This window comes from Vipera berus, assembly GCF_964194415.1.
Source record: "Vipera berus genome assembly, chromosome: 2".
NCBI lineage: Eukaryota > Metazoa > Chordata > Lepidosauria > Squamata > Viperidae > Vipera > Vipera berus.
Genome location: NC_138203.1, coordinates 137618523 through 137633071, shown reverse-complemented (window position 1 = coordinate 137633071; position 14549 = coordinate 137618523). Strand labels below are relative to the sequence as shown.

The 14549-nt window shown below is 41.5% G+C and overlaps 1 protein-coding gene across 4 annotated transcripts in view; it reads right to left on the bottom strand.

The window, feature by feature from the left end:
* VDR (vitamin D receptor) overlaps positions 1 to 14549 on the bottom strand; it is a 112942-nt gene that overhangs the window by 49159 nt on the left and 49234 nt on the right. For all 4 annotated transcript variants that reach the window (XM_081317234.1, XM_081317236.1, XM_081317233.1 and 1 more), the window contains one exon: positions 13159 to 13309. In XM_081317234.1, the coding sequence (XP_081173360.1) occupies positions 13159 to 13309 (151 nt within the window). The remainder of the gene's footprint in view (positions 1 to 13158; positions 13310 to 14549) is intronic.

Sequence of the window (14549 nt, the reverse complement as noted above, 5' to 3'; positions counted from 1 at the left end):
ATGACAACGTAAAATGTGCTAGGATGGAACTGTGTGCCAGCCCGTTCAACTTGTGAATAGCAACAGGCATATGAAGCCGATTCAGGTTTAATGGTTTTCAGTACAAAGCAGAAATGAAACCTAAATGTATCCTATGAGACTATCTTTTAAAAAAATTTTTATAGCCTATGGTACAAAATGACAACAAAATTACATGTTTCGTACAGGCAAAGAAGACATTCTCACCACTGTTACGCAAGAAGAGTACATAAAATTGTCTGGCATTATTCACCACAAATATATTTTTATCTCTCTCTCAAAACCCCACATCTTGTATTTTAAAGAAACTAATGAGAGAGAGAGAGAGAGGGGGGGGGGAGAGGGAGGGAGAGAGAGGAGGGAGGGAGGGAGGGGGAGGGAGAGAGAGAGAGAGAGAGAGAGAGAGAGAGAGAGAGAGATATTTCTGCAAATTCTTTGTCTGTGACACACTTTTAGCTGTCAAAGTAGTGTCATCAGCATAGTACAGATTACGGGTATTCCTTGTTTAGGAACCATGATCAGGGCCAGCAACTCGGTTATTCAGCAAAGCAGTTGCTAAGTGAAATTGCAACTGGGCTTACAAACTTATTTCAGCTTTCCTTTGCTTTACAGTTTGCAAAGGTCGTAAATGCAGGGGCTGGTTGCAAGGCTACTTTTTCATCAACATCATCATCACTGTAACTGCAAATGGTCACTGTTTGGGGACTACCTGTGTTAATATTTCTTTCTCCAATTTTAAAACCGTACCACTGTCTTCCACTCCGGCCTCTCTCAGTCCACATTCAAGGATGAGCAAATTGGGAGAGAGGATACAGCCTTGTTTCTCACTTTTGTTCACCAGGAGCCAGTTTCTTGCTTCTCTGTCTTTTCTAAAACCGAGTGGAGCATCTGGCATCTCCTTTTGCTTTAAATCTGCATTTGGTAATCCTAACCATTACCGTATATACTTGAGTATAAGCCGAATTTTTCAGCCCACTTTTTGGGCTGAAAAATCCACTTCGGCTTATACTCCAGTGAACAAAAAAAAAGAACTTACCGAGGACTTGCGCGCGGTCGAGCTACTTTGCCTGACGCTGCTGGGGTCGCCCGGGCGCCTCTGCTCGCCCTCAGCAGCACCTGGCCCGGAATCACATGCGAAACAAGCCCGGCAGAGGAGCCGGAGCGGCGAGCAGAGGCGCCCGGCCCAGATCCTGCAACTCTGCTGGCTCTCTCGGTGGGAGCCTCCCATCCTCTATATACCCCCATTTCGGCTGCTTCGCAAACTGCTTCCTCCACCCCACCCCACCCCACCTCACCCCTCCCCGCAAAAGATGCCGGGGTCGACAGCGTTTTTTCTACCCGGAACAAGCAAACACGCAGGCAACCCTGCACTATTCAGCTCAGTGAAGTCACGCTTGGTTAAAAAACAGATTTAATAATAATAATAAGAAGAAGAAGTTGGGCTGATCAAATGTTTCAATAATGACTGAAGGAGAGCTGCTTGTACCTTGGTCTTTGTGCTGGTGTCTTGACATGCCAGTGTTTTTATTTATTCCATTTATTCCATTTGATCAGCCCAAAGTAAAAAAAAAAACACCAAAAACAAGGTCTAGTTTCACGGCGATGAGCGACCGGAGTGCCAATCAATTAGTTAACAGACTTCATCAGTTCCAAAATCAAGATCACACCAGCAAGCTTTGTCAGTTGTCACTTGCGGCAGTACAAATACACTAGTACGGAAAGCTGCCGTTCACTTTCGGGGGGAGGAAAAAAAAACACAACACCGCACGCTTTAAAAGATTGGAGTTTTACAGCCTTTTTTCTCGGGCCCGTCCGCCACCTTTAACTTAAGGCGGCGCTCTCGATTTCCTGGTGTGTGTGTGTGTGTGTGTGTGTTTCTTTCTTATTCCTCCCTTCTCTGGTGGTTGGAAAGGCGTGTGACGCGCTTCGACAACAACTCTGCTGGCTCTCTCGGTGGGAACCTCCCATCCTCTATATATCCCCATTTCGGCTGCTTCGCAAACTGCTTCCTCCACCCCACCCCACCCCACCTCACCCCCCTTTTTCCAAACATTTTGTTTGCACCTCTGGGCCAAGCACGCAACTCCGAAAACGATCCCACCACTGGCAACTCCCTAGCACCGTAGGCAAAAACTAAAGTCGAAGCCACACCTGACAATCGGGGAGGGGAGGGGAGGGGAGGGGGGGAGGAAGGAGGAAGAAACCAGCGCACCCTTTGCCCTTTTATTCTTGCAATCGAAGAGGCAGGAGAATGCGGGGTGGGGAGGGGAGAGAGAGAGAGAGAGAGAGTAGAAATCCCTATTTTCGGAGCCGAGAAGAGAAGCGCGGCTACAGCAGTCGCTAGAGTTCCCCCCAAGGGGGCGGAGAAAGAAGAACTCTCGGAGCGTTTCTTTCGTAAATACGCGCACAGGCACACACTCGCCCAGCCGCGCACTTCGCCCAGCTTCTCGCGGGGAGTTTGCAAGCCCTTCGTTTCTCTTCAGGGCCGTCAGAAGGGCGAGCAAGTCTCTGCCCTGCCCTGCCGTGGGGGTGGGGAGCCAAGCGCGCTTGACGTTCCTGGAAACGAGAAGGGCCTGCGGAGACTGACACCAACCCGAGTGCCCAAGCGGGTCTTCTCAGCGTCAGGCAAAGTAGCTCACATGCAAAACAAGCCCGGCAGAGGAGCCGGAGCGGCTCCGTTGCTGGGGGTGCGTCTCGGCCGAGGCCTTGCAGGATCCGGGCGGGCGTCTTTGCTCGCCGCTCCGGCTCCTCTGCCGGGCTTGTTTCGCATGTGATTCCGGGCCAGGTGCTGCTGAGGGCGAGCAGAGGCGCCCGGGCCGGATCCTGCAAGGCCCCGGCCGAGACGCGACCCCAGCAGCGTCAGGCAAAGTAGCTCACATGCAAAACAAGCCCGGCAGAGGAGCCGGAGCAGCTCCGCTGCTGGGGGCGCGTCTCGGCCGGGCCTTGCAGGATCTGGGCCGGGCGCCTCTGCTCGCCGCTCCGGCTCCTCTGCCAGGCTTGTTTCGCGTGCGAGCTACTTTGCCGGCCGCTGCTGAGGGAAGATCTCTGGAGAGGAGCATAAGGTGAGCTGCTGCATTTCCCAGCCTCGGCTTATACTCGAGTCACTAACTTTTTCCATTTTGGGGGGGTAAAATTAGGGGTCTCGGCTTATATTCGAGTCGGCTTATACTCAAGTATATACGGTATTTTTGCCAGCACATGGCATTAAAAATATTCCTATTATTTTTCATATTTAAAGTCTCCGTTCTTTGGTAATACTATGCGGACTGACCTATCTGCTAAGTCGTTCTCTACATTTGTTAGCATAATTTAATTAGAACCTTTGCTGATTCTTCCCCTCCGGTTCCCCATATTTCTATAAGTATTACATCAATTTCTGTAGCTTTACGACTTGGTGATGACCAGAGTGCTTGAATTAAAAGCTTACTTCTCTTGTTGTCTACAACTATAATTCTGTTGCTTCTGGCTGCTTTGTGAACCAAGAGACACTATTTCACAAGGTTGTTCTATCAATAACTTTTTCGAAATTTCTCTCCACTTATACTTGTGTCACTAGTGATGGCATTCTGCAATCTTGTTTCGTGTAGGCTTCTTTTTCCATCTGACTTCAATTTTCCAAACATCAGGATCTTCTCCAATGATACTGCCTTCTTATTGCAGTATATATATCTAAGGTATTTAAGGTTTATATCAATAACTTCATCTAGCATCCAATGTTTTGTTAAGAGTTACAGAATCATAAATAGAATTTTCTTTTATCACCTATCGAATCACCTCCTTTTCCCGATAGCTGGGTCACCATATAGTCATTAGAATCTACTCTTTAAAAATTAGATGATGATGGCTTTGATAGGCCTAAAGAAATTAGCCCTATCAAAGCTGTGCTCCAAGAGCTTTGGGAGGATATGCATGGCAACTAAATTTCTAACCTGGAATGTTAATGGACTAAATTCACCGCAGAAGAGGAAGAAAGTTTTTCAATATTTAAAACAATTTAAGATAGATGTTATATGTTTGCAAGAAACGCATATTAGAGTTTTGGATCAAAAGCATTTATTGAACTCGAGACTGGGTACGCAATTTGTTGCCTCTGCAGAGAATAAGAAAAATGGAGTGGTTGTTTATGTTAAAAGTGCCTTAACAGCAGACTTAATTGAAGCAGATAAGCATGGAAGATATGTTATGATTGAGCTGTTGTTAGAAGGCAAAAAGACGCTTCTAGTTGGATTATATGCACCTAACCAACAACAAGCTGATTTTTTTAGCTTACTCCACACAAAGCTTACCCAGTTGGATTATAAATCTTTTATTCTTATGGGAGACTGGAATGGTGTTTTGGATGTACAGTTGGACAAGGCTGGAGCTTTTAAGCGCATTCCAAGTCATGCTAGATTGCCTAAATCTTTTTTTGAAATGAAGGATGACCTGGAATTGAGAGATATTTGGCGTGAGAGGCATTTGCAGGAGAAGGATTATACTTTTTATTCTGATAGACACCAATCTTTTTCGAGGATTGATTTTATTTTGTTGACTAATGATTTTTTTTTGAGAACTAAAAAGGTGAAGATTTGTGCAAGAACTATTTCTGACCACAGTCCAGTTTGGTTGGAGATTGATAAGGAGAAAAGAGACAGGCGCTCATGGCGTGTAAATGAGAATTTGTTTAGAAATCAGAGAAATGTGGAAGAATGCAAACAGCGGATGAAGGATTTTTTTGAGATTAATATGAATAAGGGTACCTCTATGGATATGGTTTGGGATGCTAGCAAGGCATATATGAGAGGGGTGTTGATATATATGAATAATAGACATAGACGTGCAGTGGAAACTAGAAGGAAAGAACTGGAGAATGAAATAAAGGAAAAAGAAAAGGCTTTGATTCTGAATCCAGAGGATGTGAAGGTCAAGGAGGCTATTAGACTGCTAAGAGGACAATTTGATAAATTAATGGCAGATCAAGTGGCAACCAATCTGCGGTTTGCTAAGCATAATACTTTTTGCAACGCTAATAAGCCAGGCAGATGGTTAGCTTATAGACTGAGGAAAAAACAAAGGGCCTCTAATATAGATAAGATTGAGTACAAAGGAAGGGTTGTGTTTCAACAGAATCTTATTAAGGATGCTTTTGTGGATTTTTATTCGAAATTATATACTAAAGAGGAAATTAATGTAAAAGATATTGACATATATTTGGAGAATGCTAGCATCCCAGTTCTTACGCAAGTACAAAAAGAGGGGATTAATCAACTGATTACAGAAGAAGAAATTCTTACAGCAATTAAGGAATTGAAGTTGGATAAAGCGCCAGGTACGGATGGCTTGACTGCAGCCTATTATAAAAATTTACAATTTGAGATGATAAAGCCGTTAAAGGAACTGTTTCAGACAATTCAGAGGGAGGGAAAGGTGCCACCGTCTTGGAGAACAGCTTTTATCTCTTTGATTCCGAAGGAAGACCAGGATGCTACTCAAGTTAAAAATTACAGACCGATATCGCTTTTGAACACAGATTATAAGATATTTGCTAAGGTTTTGGCTAATAGACTGATGAGGGTTCTGCAACAGGTGATTCATGGGGATCAAACGGGGTTTATTAGTGGTAGGCAAATGAAAAATAATGTGAGACATATAGTTGATGTTTTAGAGTTTTTGGAAAGGCACAACCAGATCCCTGCAGCGCTAATTTTTTTAGATGCTGAAAAGGCCTTTGATCAATTGAATTGGCAATTTTTGTTGAAAGTTTTAGATAAAATGGATTTTGGGGAAAATTTCTTACAGCCGATTAGGGCATTATATCAAAAACAAACTGCCCGAATCATAGTTAACAATAGCCTGACAGCAGCATGTAACATTGAGAAGGGCACAAGGCAGGGGTGTCCGTTATCGCCCTTGTTATTTGTGTTAACATTAGAGATATTATTGGTTAAGATTCGGAGTTCGGGAAAAATTAAGGGGATACAAGTTGGAGATCAGGACTATAGATTGAGAGCATTTGCAGATGATCTGGTTGTTACAGTGACCCAGCCAGAGAACTCTGTTGTGGACCTGATGGAGATAATAACACAATATGGGAAGGTTTCTGGATTTAAGGTAAATACACAGAAAACTAAAATTTTGGCTAAAAATATGACAGTTTCACAGAAGGCTCTCTTAGAAGGATTAACTGGATTTGAGATTGTTAAGAGGGTTAAATATTTGGGGGTGATTTTGTCGCCCTCTAATACAAAGCTATATAAAAATAATTATGAAAAACTATGGGGGAAAATTCAAAAAGAATTGGAGAGTTGGCAAAAATTGCAATTGTCTTTGTTGGGACGGATTGCAGCAGTGAAAATGAATGTCCTGCCCAAATTTTTATTTTTGTTTCAAATGATACCGATCCTTAAGAAAGATTCTAATTTGGAGGAATGGCAGCGTGGTATCAATAAATTTGTGTGGGCAGGGAAAAAACCACGAGTTAAACTTAAGATTATGCAGGATACTCGTGAGAGAGGTGGTCTTAAATTGCCTAATTTTAAATTATACTATGAAGCTGCTGCATTAGCAGGAATAAGTGATTGGATTAATTTGACGCAAGGGAGGTTATTAAATCTTGAGGGCCATGATTTGTGGTTTGGCTGGCATGCATATTTGTTGTATGATAAGAAGGTAGACAATGTGTTTAGGGTGCATATTTTAAGACAGGCATTGCTGAGAGTTTGGAAGAAGTATAGACATAAGTTGAGTTGCAAGATACCATTGTGGGCAATTCCAAAACACGCAATAGAAAATATTCATGCTGGCTTCAAACATGATGTGACTACGTACAAGGAGATTCTAACTTTGGAAAGAAATGTTTGGTGTTTGAAATCATATAGCCTCTTGCGAGAAGAGAAGGTTGTTCAAAATTGGTTTCAATATATTCAGCTACGGGCCAGGTGGAAAGAAGACCAGAAAAATGGTTTTACAATGACTGATGAAAATTTGATAAAGCAAGTTAGAAATCAGGGATCAGCACATATCAAACGGATATATCTTGCATTGATAGAGATTGATTCAGAGACAGAGCTTGTTAAGGATTGTATGATAAAATGGGCCCAAAACATCCAAGAAGTTATCACAATGGACATGTGGGAAAAGATTTGGGTGAGGAACGTAAAATTTACTCAAGCTCAAAATCTAAGAGAGAACTTTTACAAAATGTTTTATAGATGGCATTTAGATCCTAAAAAGCTTGCAAGTATGTATCCGAATTACCAGCCTAAATGTTGGAGGTGTGGTGATGAAGATGCAACATATTTTCACATATGGTGGACATGTAAGAAGGTCAAGGCTTTTTGGATAAAAGTCTGGTGGAATATGCAGAAGATTTTTAAACAGAGGATAAAGTTTTGTCCGCAACTTTTTTTGTTGGGAATAATTGCAGACGCTACAGTTGTGGACACTAAGTTGATGTTGAACCTAATTACGGCAGCAAGACTTTTGATAGGCCAATATTGGAAGAAAGAGGAATTGCCGACCATAGAAGAGTGGACTTTAAAGGTTTCCGACCTGGCAGAGATGGCGAAGATTTCGGCCTATTTGAAAGATCATTCGCAAGAACGCTATATTATGGAATGGAGAAAATGGATTGAGTTTATCCAGAACAAGTATAGGGTTAAGAAGTTTTATGTAGCATTCGAATAAGTCTTCTTTCGTTTTTTTTTTCTTTTTTATTCTAGTTTTTTATATATAGTTAATATTGTTAAGGTGTGTCTTATCCTATATAAGCTAGAGAGTAATGGATTTTAGATTTTATAGTGGGTAGTATATGGTTGCTTATGATTGCCTTTTTATAGATATATACCTTGTATTTAGCTCTGGGAAGTCGGGGGGGGGAGAGGGGGATGGAGGGAGGGGAGGAGGGAGGGAGGTTGGGGGGAGGTAGGGGGGGGAGCAGGGAGGGGGAAGGTGGGTTTTTTAAAGGAAAATTGTATTTTAAAACTTTTCAATAAAAAAAAAAAAAATTAGATGATGTATATGTTTCCTCTGCCAAACCAGAAAGGGGCCCATCCAGCCGTGGGATTCAAATAGGCAAACAACCGGTTCTCTGTGTGGATGCCGCTTCTGGAAGTCCATTCTGGGCCTGGGCAACCAAAAAATTAGCTACCGGTTCTGCCGAACTGGTGTGAACTGGCTGAATCCCACCACTGGGCCCATCCTCGCTAAAAGAGAGAATGAAGAACATTGGATTAGGGAAGAAGCTAAAGAGACAATTCTAGATGATCATGTTTACTGATGAGTGATGGAGGAGAAAGAGGAACTGCAGCATTTTAGGCCTCTTCCTGAGGATGACAAGCTGTCCAGACACTTAGAACACAGCAAAACATTTCAGTAGCATAGCAAAATTAGTGCGACGAGCGGCAGATTTTCCACTTAATTCTAAACTCAGAAACATTACACCCACAGTGCCAATGTTTTAAAAAAATGTGACCGGTTTTATATGAGACCAACCTGATGTAAAAAAAAAAACAAGTTAGCCCAGTACTCTGACCCTATCGCCAATCACAAGAGATGTCAAGGGTTATCAGAATGAAGGAGGGAATCTAATATAACCTGTCCAAAGGTTAAAAGGATTTTAACTATTTTCCCCATAGAACAGAAAACAACAAATTGCCTAAACATCAGTTTTACAGGATAGCTAAAGGATTTATTACGAAGGGCCTGATGTTTGTGGAGCAAAGTTCTAGTTCAGAATTCACATGCCTGAGCAGCAATCAGTCTTCTTTGCTAAGATGTGCGTTTCTTAGAGTCCTTCACAAATAGGATGAAAAAAGGGCAAGGTAATTGGCTATCATTTTTAAACCTGGGCTGAGGAGAGGAAAATGTCCAGAGGGTAGGCAGGCCCTTGGCAGGCATCTTGTTTTTAACATCCTCTTTGAGGATCAGGCTATTATTACTGTTGCTTTGAAACAGCCTATTGAAAGTTTCCATCAAAATATGCCTTGCAAGTTTCCATCAAGATAATAGTCTTTTACTTCAAGGTCACTTCTTGTTTCCGATACATTCAGGCTTCCATCACTCATACCACTGATGTTCCTGCAGCCATTACTATCTCCGACACAGCAATTTGTACATTTCTTTAGCGCATAAATTTAGGAAATTTGGCTGTCACTGCTCTGCCATCTTTATGAGCCAGAACTAAAAGTTTCAAGACAGTGTAGCAGTTATAGGACTACTTCTCCTCTCTTCCTGATTAACCCCCCCCCCCCGCTATCCAGGGAATCCTCAGCTTGCGACCACAACTGAGCCCAACATTTCTGTCGCTAAGCAAGACAGTGAGTTTTGCCTCGTTTTATGACCTTTCCAGCCACAGCTGAAGTGAATCACTGCAGTTGTTAAGTTAGTAACACAGAGGTTAAGTGAATCTGGCTTCCCCATTGTCAGATAGTCACAAAAGGATGTCACATGACCCTAAGATATGGCGATCATCATAAATACATGCCAGTTGCCAAGTGTCTGAATTCTGATCACATGACCAGGGAGATGCTGCAACGGTTGTTAAGTGTGAAAAATGGTGATAAGTCACTTTTTTCAGTGCCATTCCAACTTTGAATGGTCACTAAAGAAATGGCTGTAAATTGTAATATTGCATTATTTGGAAGTCTCCCTTCCCCAAATCACCAGCTAACAGAATTGTTAGTCCCGATAATATCACATTGTAGCTTCAATTATGCTATTTATTAAATGGGAAGAAAGAAAATTCTTTAAAAGAACACTTATGTTCACAATAATTTTGTTTCAATGGAGCTGTATACTTTATCTAGCCCTCAGGTAAAAAAGAAGGTAGACTACATAAGGTCTAACAGCACCATCCCTTATTCCTCACAGGGGAATTAAGATTATTTATCTAATTCAAAACATGCCTAATATCTGATTAAACATTTTAAAATATAGCAAAATCTGCAAGCACAGCTATTTCAGACATTTAAGGTTTTCTCTCACTTCATTTTATAAATTCCATTCATTCATTATTTTGATTGCTGTTTTTAACCTGCTCTGCTCATTGTCTTCAGTTTTTTATAATCTATTTTCAAAATCTTTCATCCTCTTTCATACCATGCCATGCTTACCTTAGGCGCCTAACAGTCTGAGGACAAGAATCATCCCACTATAGGTGGTGAGCATCAGATACATTTATTTCCTGTCGTCCATTTCAGGAATATCTGCCTAAACCAACAGTTCACGTGGCCAGCTCCCAGGTTGGGGAAATGGAGAAAGACCAGCTACTTGGCTTGCCAGGGGCATCTGTGCCTGGATCGCAATTCAGAAAATCCGCAAAAAGCATTACAGGAGTTCCTTATATGTGCGGGATTACCAACAAGAAACAGTAGTTGATGCAGAATAGTAGTAACAGTGGAAATCAGAGACAATTAATCCAAAGGAATTCTTTACTTGTTTGTTTGTTTGCATTCCACCTTTATTATTTTTACAAATAATATTTTTGGCAAACCTATCCAACATTCCTTGTCCTAAGGAGGGACTTGAACTCGCGGTCTCCCACTTTCTAGCCTGGTGCCTTGCCTGTTAGATCTAAGGAGAGTAATGGTAAGGTAAAGAAAACAAGTAAGCTTGCCAGGACAAGCTTTTAAAACTTTGAAGTTATGAGAGATGACGATTACACGTATGGTGACAAAGCTGGGCAAAGGTACTCCTGAGCAGTGGAGAGAAAACTGTCATTGTTCAGAGCGCTAAGGATTCAGCATACAACAGCTTGGACCTTGGGGTACAGACACTGCTAGCGATACATCTTCAGTTTTTATTTCAGAAAGGCACTGTTTCTTAGCTGCCATACTTTAGGGAAACAATGAGCTACAAACTTAAAGGTATTCCTTAATCAAATAATTAGTTTAGAATACCTCTTAAAGCATGGCTTTTCAACCAGTGGTACAGGTACCACCTGTGGTACATTGGCACCTGGCAGGTGGTACGCGACCATCCTCGAAAAGTGGTAGCGGGGGAGGGGAATGAGCTGAACCAGTGGCAGCACCGCACAAGCCTGAACGAAAGATGGCTGGAGCTGCAGGGCTGTCAGGGTTCAGGGGAAGCGCCAGGATCAACGCTTCTTTGGGGCTGTCAGGGCTCTGCGGAAGCACCAGGATCAGCACCAGGCTCCAGCTGGAGCTTGGCGCTGATCCTGGCGCTTCTGAGCCCAGAAGAAGCGCCAATCAGCTGGAATGTTGCAGCATCTCCAGGGTCTTGTGGTTTACATTCAGATGCTTGGCAACTGATTCATATTTATGATGATGGTCACAGTGTCCCAGGGTCATGTGAAGTGACCAAAACCCGCTGCAACCACTCAGCAGACGGGGGGGGGGGAATAAAAACCAAACACACACACACACCACCCCTGCTGCCAATTCCTTTTTTTTTTGGTCATCAAGTTTTTGATACCTTGCTAGGCAACTGGTGGTACTCGGATGTTGCCATATCCTAAAAGTGGTACAATGAGTGAAAAGGTTGAAAAGCCCTGTCTTAAAGAATTGTTTCAATTACATTCTGACAACATGTTAGAGGGAATGAAGTACTCATTGCCTTCCCAAGTATCTACCAGTTCTCTCAGCTAATGTGCCATTAACAGGAGGAAAAACTTAACCTAATATATTTTATGACTAGGACAGACAGTGCATGATTGATTAGCCAAGGGCACTGTGTGGAAATGCACCTCTGACAGATAAGTTACTCTCTTAAGCAACTGCAATTGAAGAATATGTTGCAGTTCTGGTTAGCCAAGTATACTGTAGCCTGACTGGAAATCTGGCTATGATGTCTAGGGTACGCAGAACATTTTATCTAATACTCTATTTTGCAAAGTTAATATGTTTCCTACAAAAATGTTGGGGGGAGAAACACACACACATTAAAAAAAGAGGTTTAGAATTCCAGCCTAATGTTGATGTAAATCCCTTATCGATAGTATTCCTACCTTCTGGTTGTGGTCAAAATACATGTGAGATTTCCCTTCATTAGTCATGTTTTGGCTTTTGATGTATAGCTATTACTCATCCACCTTAAACCAATGCTTCCCAGAACCACCTCAAATGTCATCATTATAGAAAAAACACTCCATGAGAGATAAGCTTTTCATGCATGAAATATGCTAAGCTGATGAATGTTTTGGAACACTCTTGGCTAGTGCCTATGCAGTGCTACTTTCCTCTTAACCAGATTTAAATTAGGTGATGAAAGTTAGCTGCTTTCTTATTTCCTCTTCCCAGTACTGCACATATATTTATTGACAAAGTGCATTTGCAAGCAAGTAAGAAAACTATTGTATAGAGATGGAAACAATCCTAAGAACAAGAAAAATATTAGTTCCTATACGAACTAAATGAAAGCATCCCCAATAACAGTCACGTTGAGGCCAGTTATCTATTTCAATAAAAAAAACACTGTACTTCCACACTCTCCAAAAGGAAGAAACAGTGCTTTAAATCAGGGGTTCCCAAACCCCCCAGTCTGTGTACCCCCCCCAGTACCGGGCCGCGTCATGCCAGCAACTGGTCTGCACAAACAAGCAAAGCCCCATCCGTGGGATGCAGGCAGCACACAAAACCACACACCCACCCCCTGGTCTGTGGAAAAACCTCTCTCCACGAAACCGGTCCCCAGTGCCCAAGTTTGCGGACCTCTGGTTTAAATTATTTAACTCTGAACGATTTCACCATTTGCAACTATCCTGATTCTGTTTATCCTATACCAAACAGATTCCAATTCCTACTTCTTGTTTTGCTCCACCATATTTCTACACGTTTAATGTAATTTATATTCTCCATTCTGTTCAATTCAAAACATGATTCAAACATTCCCACTGTGCCAACTTAGTCCAGTGATAGCAAATTTTATATCCATGAAACATTATAGAGTAAACTCAGTTTGAGGTTCCAATCAAATAGTTTACTACCTAAAATCCAGCCACCCTATTGGAGACAAAGCAATAAATATGCTCTTTTCGTTCCTTACATATAAATATGTAAGTTGGGTTCCTCTAAAGATGCTTTTTTTTAAAGAATAAGATAAATAATTTTTTTTACCAGTTTTTGATGGCAAGAAGAAACTGCTGGTCCAATAAAACATAAACCACGGACCAAAGTGTAGTAGTTTAAGTGAAGAACCACATACCTAAAAAATCCTTTGCAGCCTTCACAGGTCATAGCGTTAAAATGGAAGCCGGTAGCTTTGTCTCCACAAACACCACAGATCCGGGGAATGTTCCTGTCAAAGTCAGTGGCTGTATCAGAAAAGGTTGGACACGGCGCCATCGGCTCCGTTTCTATGATAGAGAAAATGTAAAGGTTACTAACTTCATTATAGTAAATTTCTGAGGTAATATACTTAAAGTAAATACACTCTGAGCAATATAGCAAGAGTACATATAGAATATATAAAAGCCAGCAACAAGTTCCCTCATCCCATTATCACTCTGGTTACGAATAGTTCCCAAGCATAGTAACATGTTTCATTCAAAATGTACAGGTCTTGACAAACACATTCTCGACTTTCAGAGTGCTAAAAAAAACAGATCCTTCAACAAGTTCTATTTTGTCTGCTCATCTTCATATAAATGGCTGAATTACAGGAAGTAAAATACTGCAGAACTAAGAAGGCATTTCCACATTTTTTTTAAATTTTAATTCCATTTATATCCCGCCCTTCTCCGAAGACTCAGGGCGGCTTACAAGCTTAGCAGTAGCCTTCATTCTATGTATATGCCTGCTTATTAGGGCTTTCACACACACCCCAAGCGGCATTACCTTTTCAAGAGAAGATCTCACGCTTTAGTTCCACTATTCGTATCAAATTTGGGGGGAAAAGGTGTTTCAAACAAAGGAAAGAGTGAAAACAATTTCCTTTTCATATTGTGAGCATTCACATAAAAAGGAAACAGAATTGCAAGGAAAGGGAATTGCCTTCTAATTCTCACTTTGCAGGAAGGAGAGCTACATGTATGCTTCTGTTATTAATCTTAATGCCATACAATGTTTGACAAAAACGAGTACTGTAACCCAACAGTTTATTCCTTCAAATGATTCTATAGGGTCTCCTGCTTGAGCAGGAGGTTGGACTAGAAGACCTCCAAGGTCCCTTCCAACTCTGTTATTCTACATTCTATGTTCTATTATGCTCTCACTAGAAGTAGAATATTCTCAATGAATGCTAAAAATTGAGAGCCAAAAATTCAGAGGTTAATGTCCGAAAATCTCTTATGGTCTGCTTCTACGTAAGAATTTTTTTTTTGAAGCTGTTCTGCAACATGTACATAACATGTGTATGGACGAACCCAGCTTTAAAAAAAAGGTCTGTAAATGAAAGGATTGGCTTCAAATAACAGATACCTTATGGACAAACTCACATATGAATACATTGCAATTTTCTATGTTAAAAGCAGATAAAATTCCCTGTGCCCATACTTATTTATTTTTGCAGCTTATGGCTTCATATGTTAATTTCTCTTAATTCTGGTACTGAGGGTCATGGGTGGAAAAGATGTTTTTCAAAGAGACTCTGAGAAA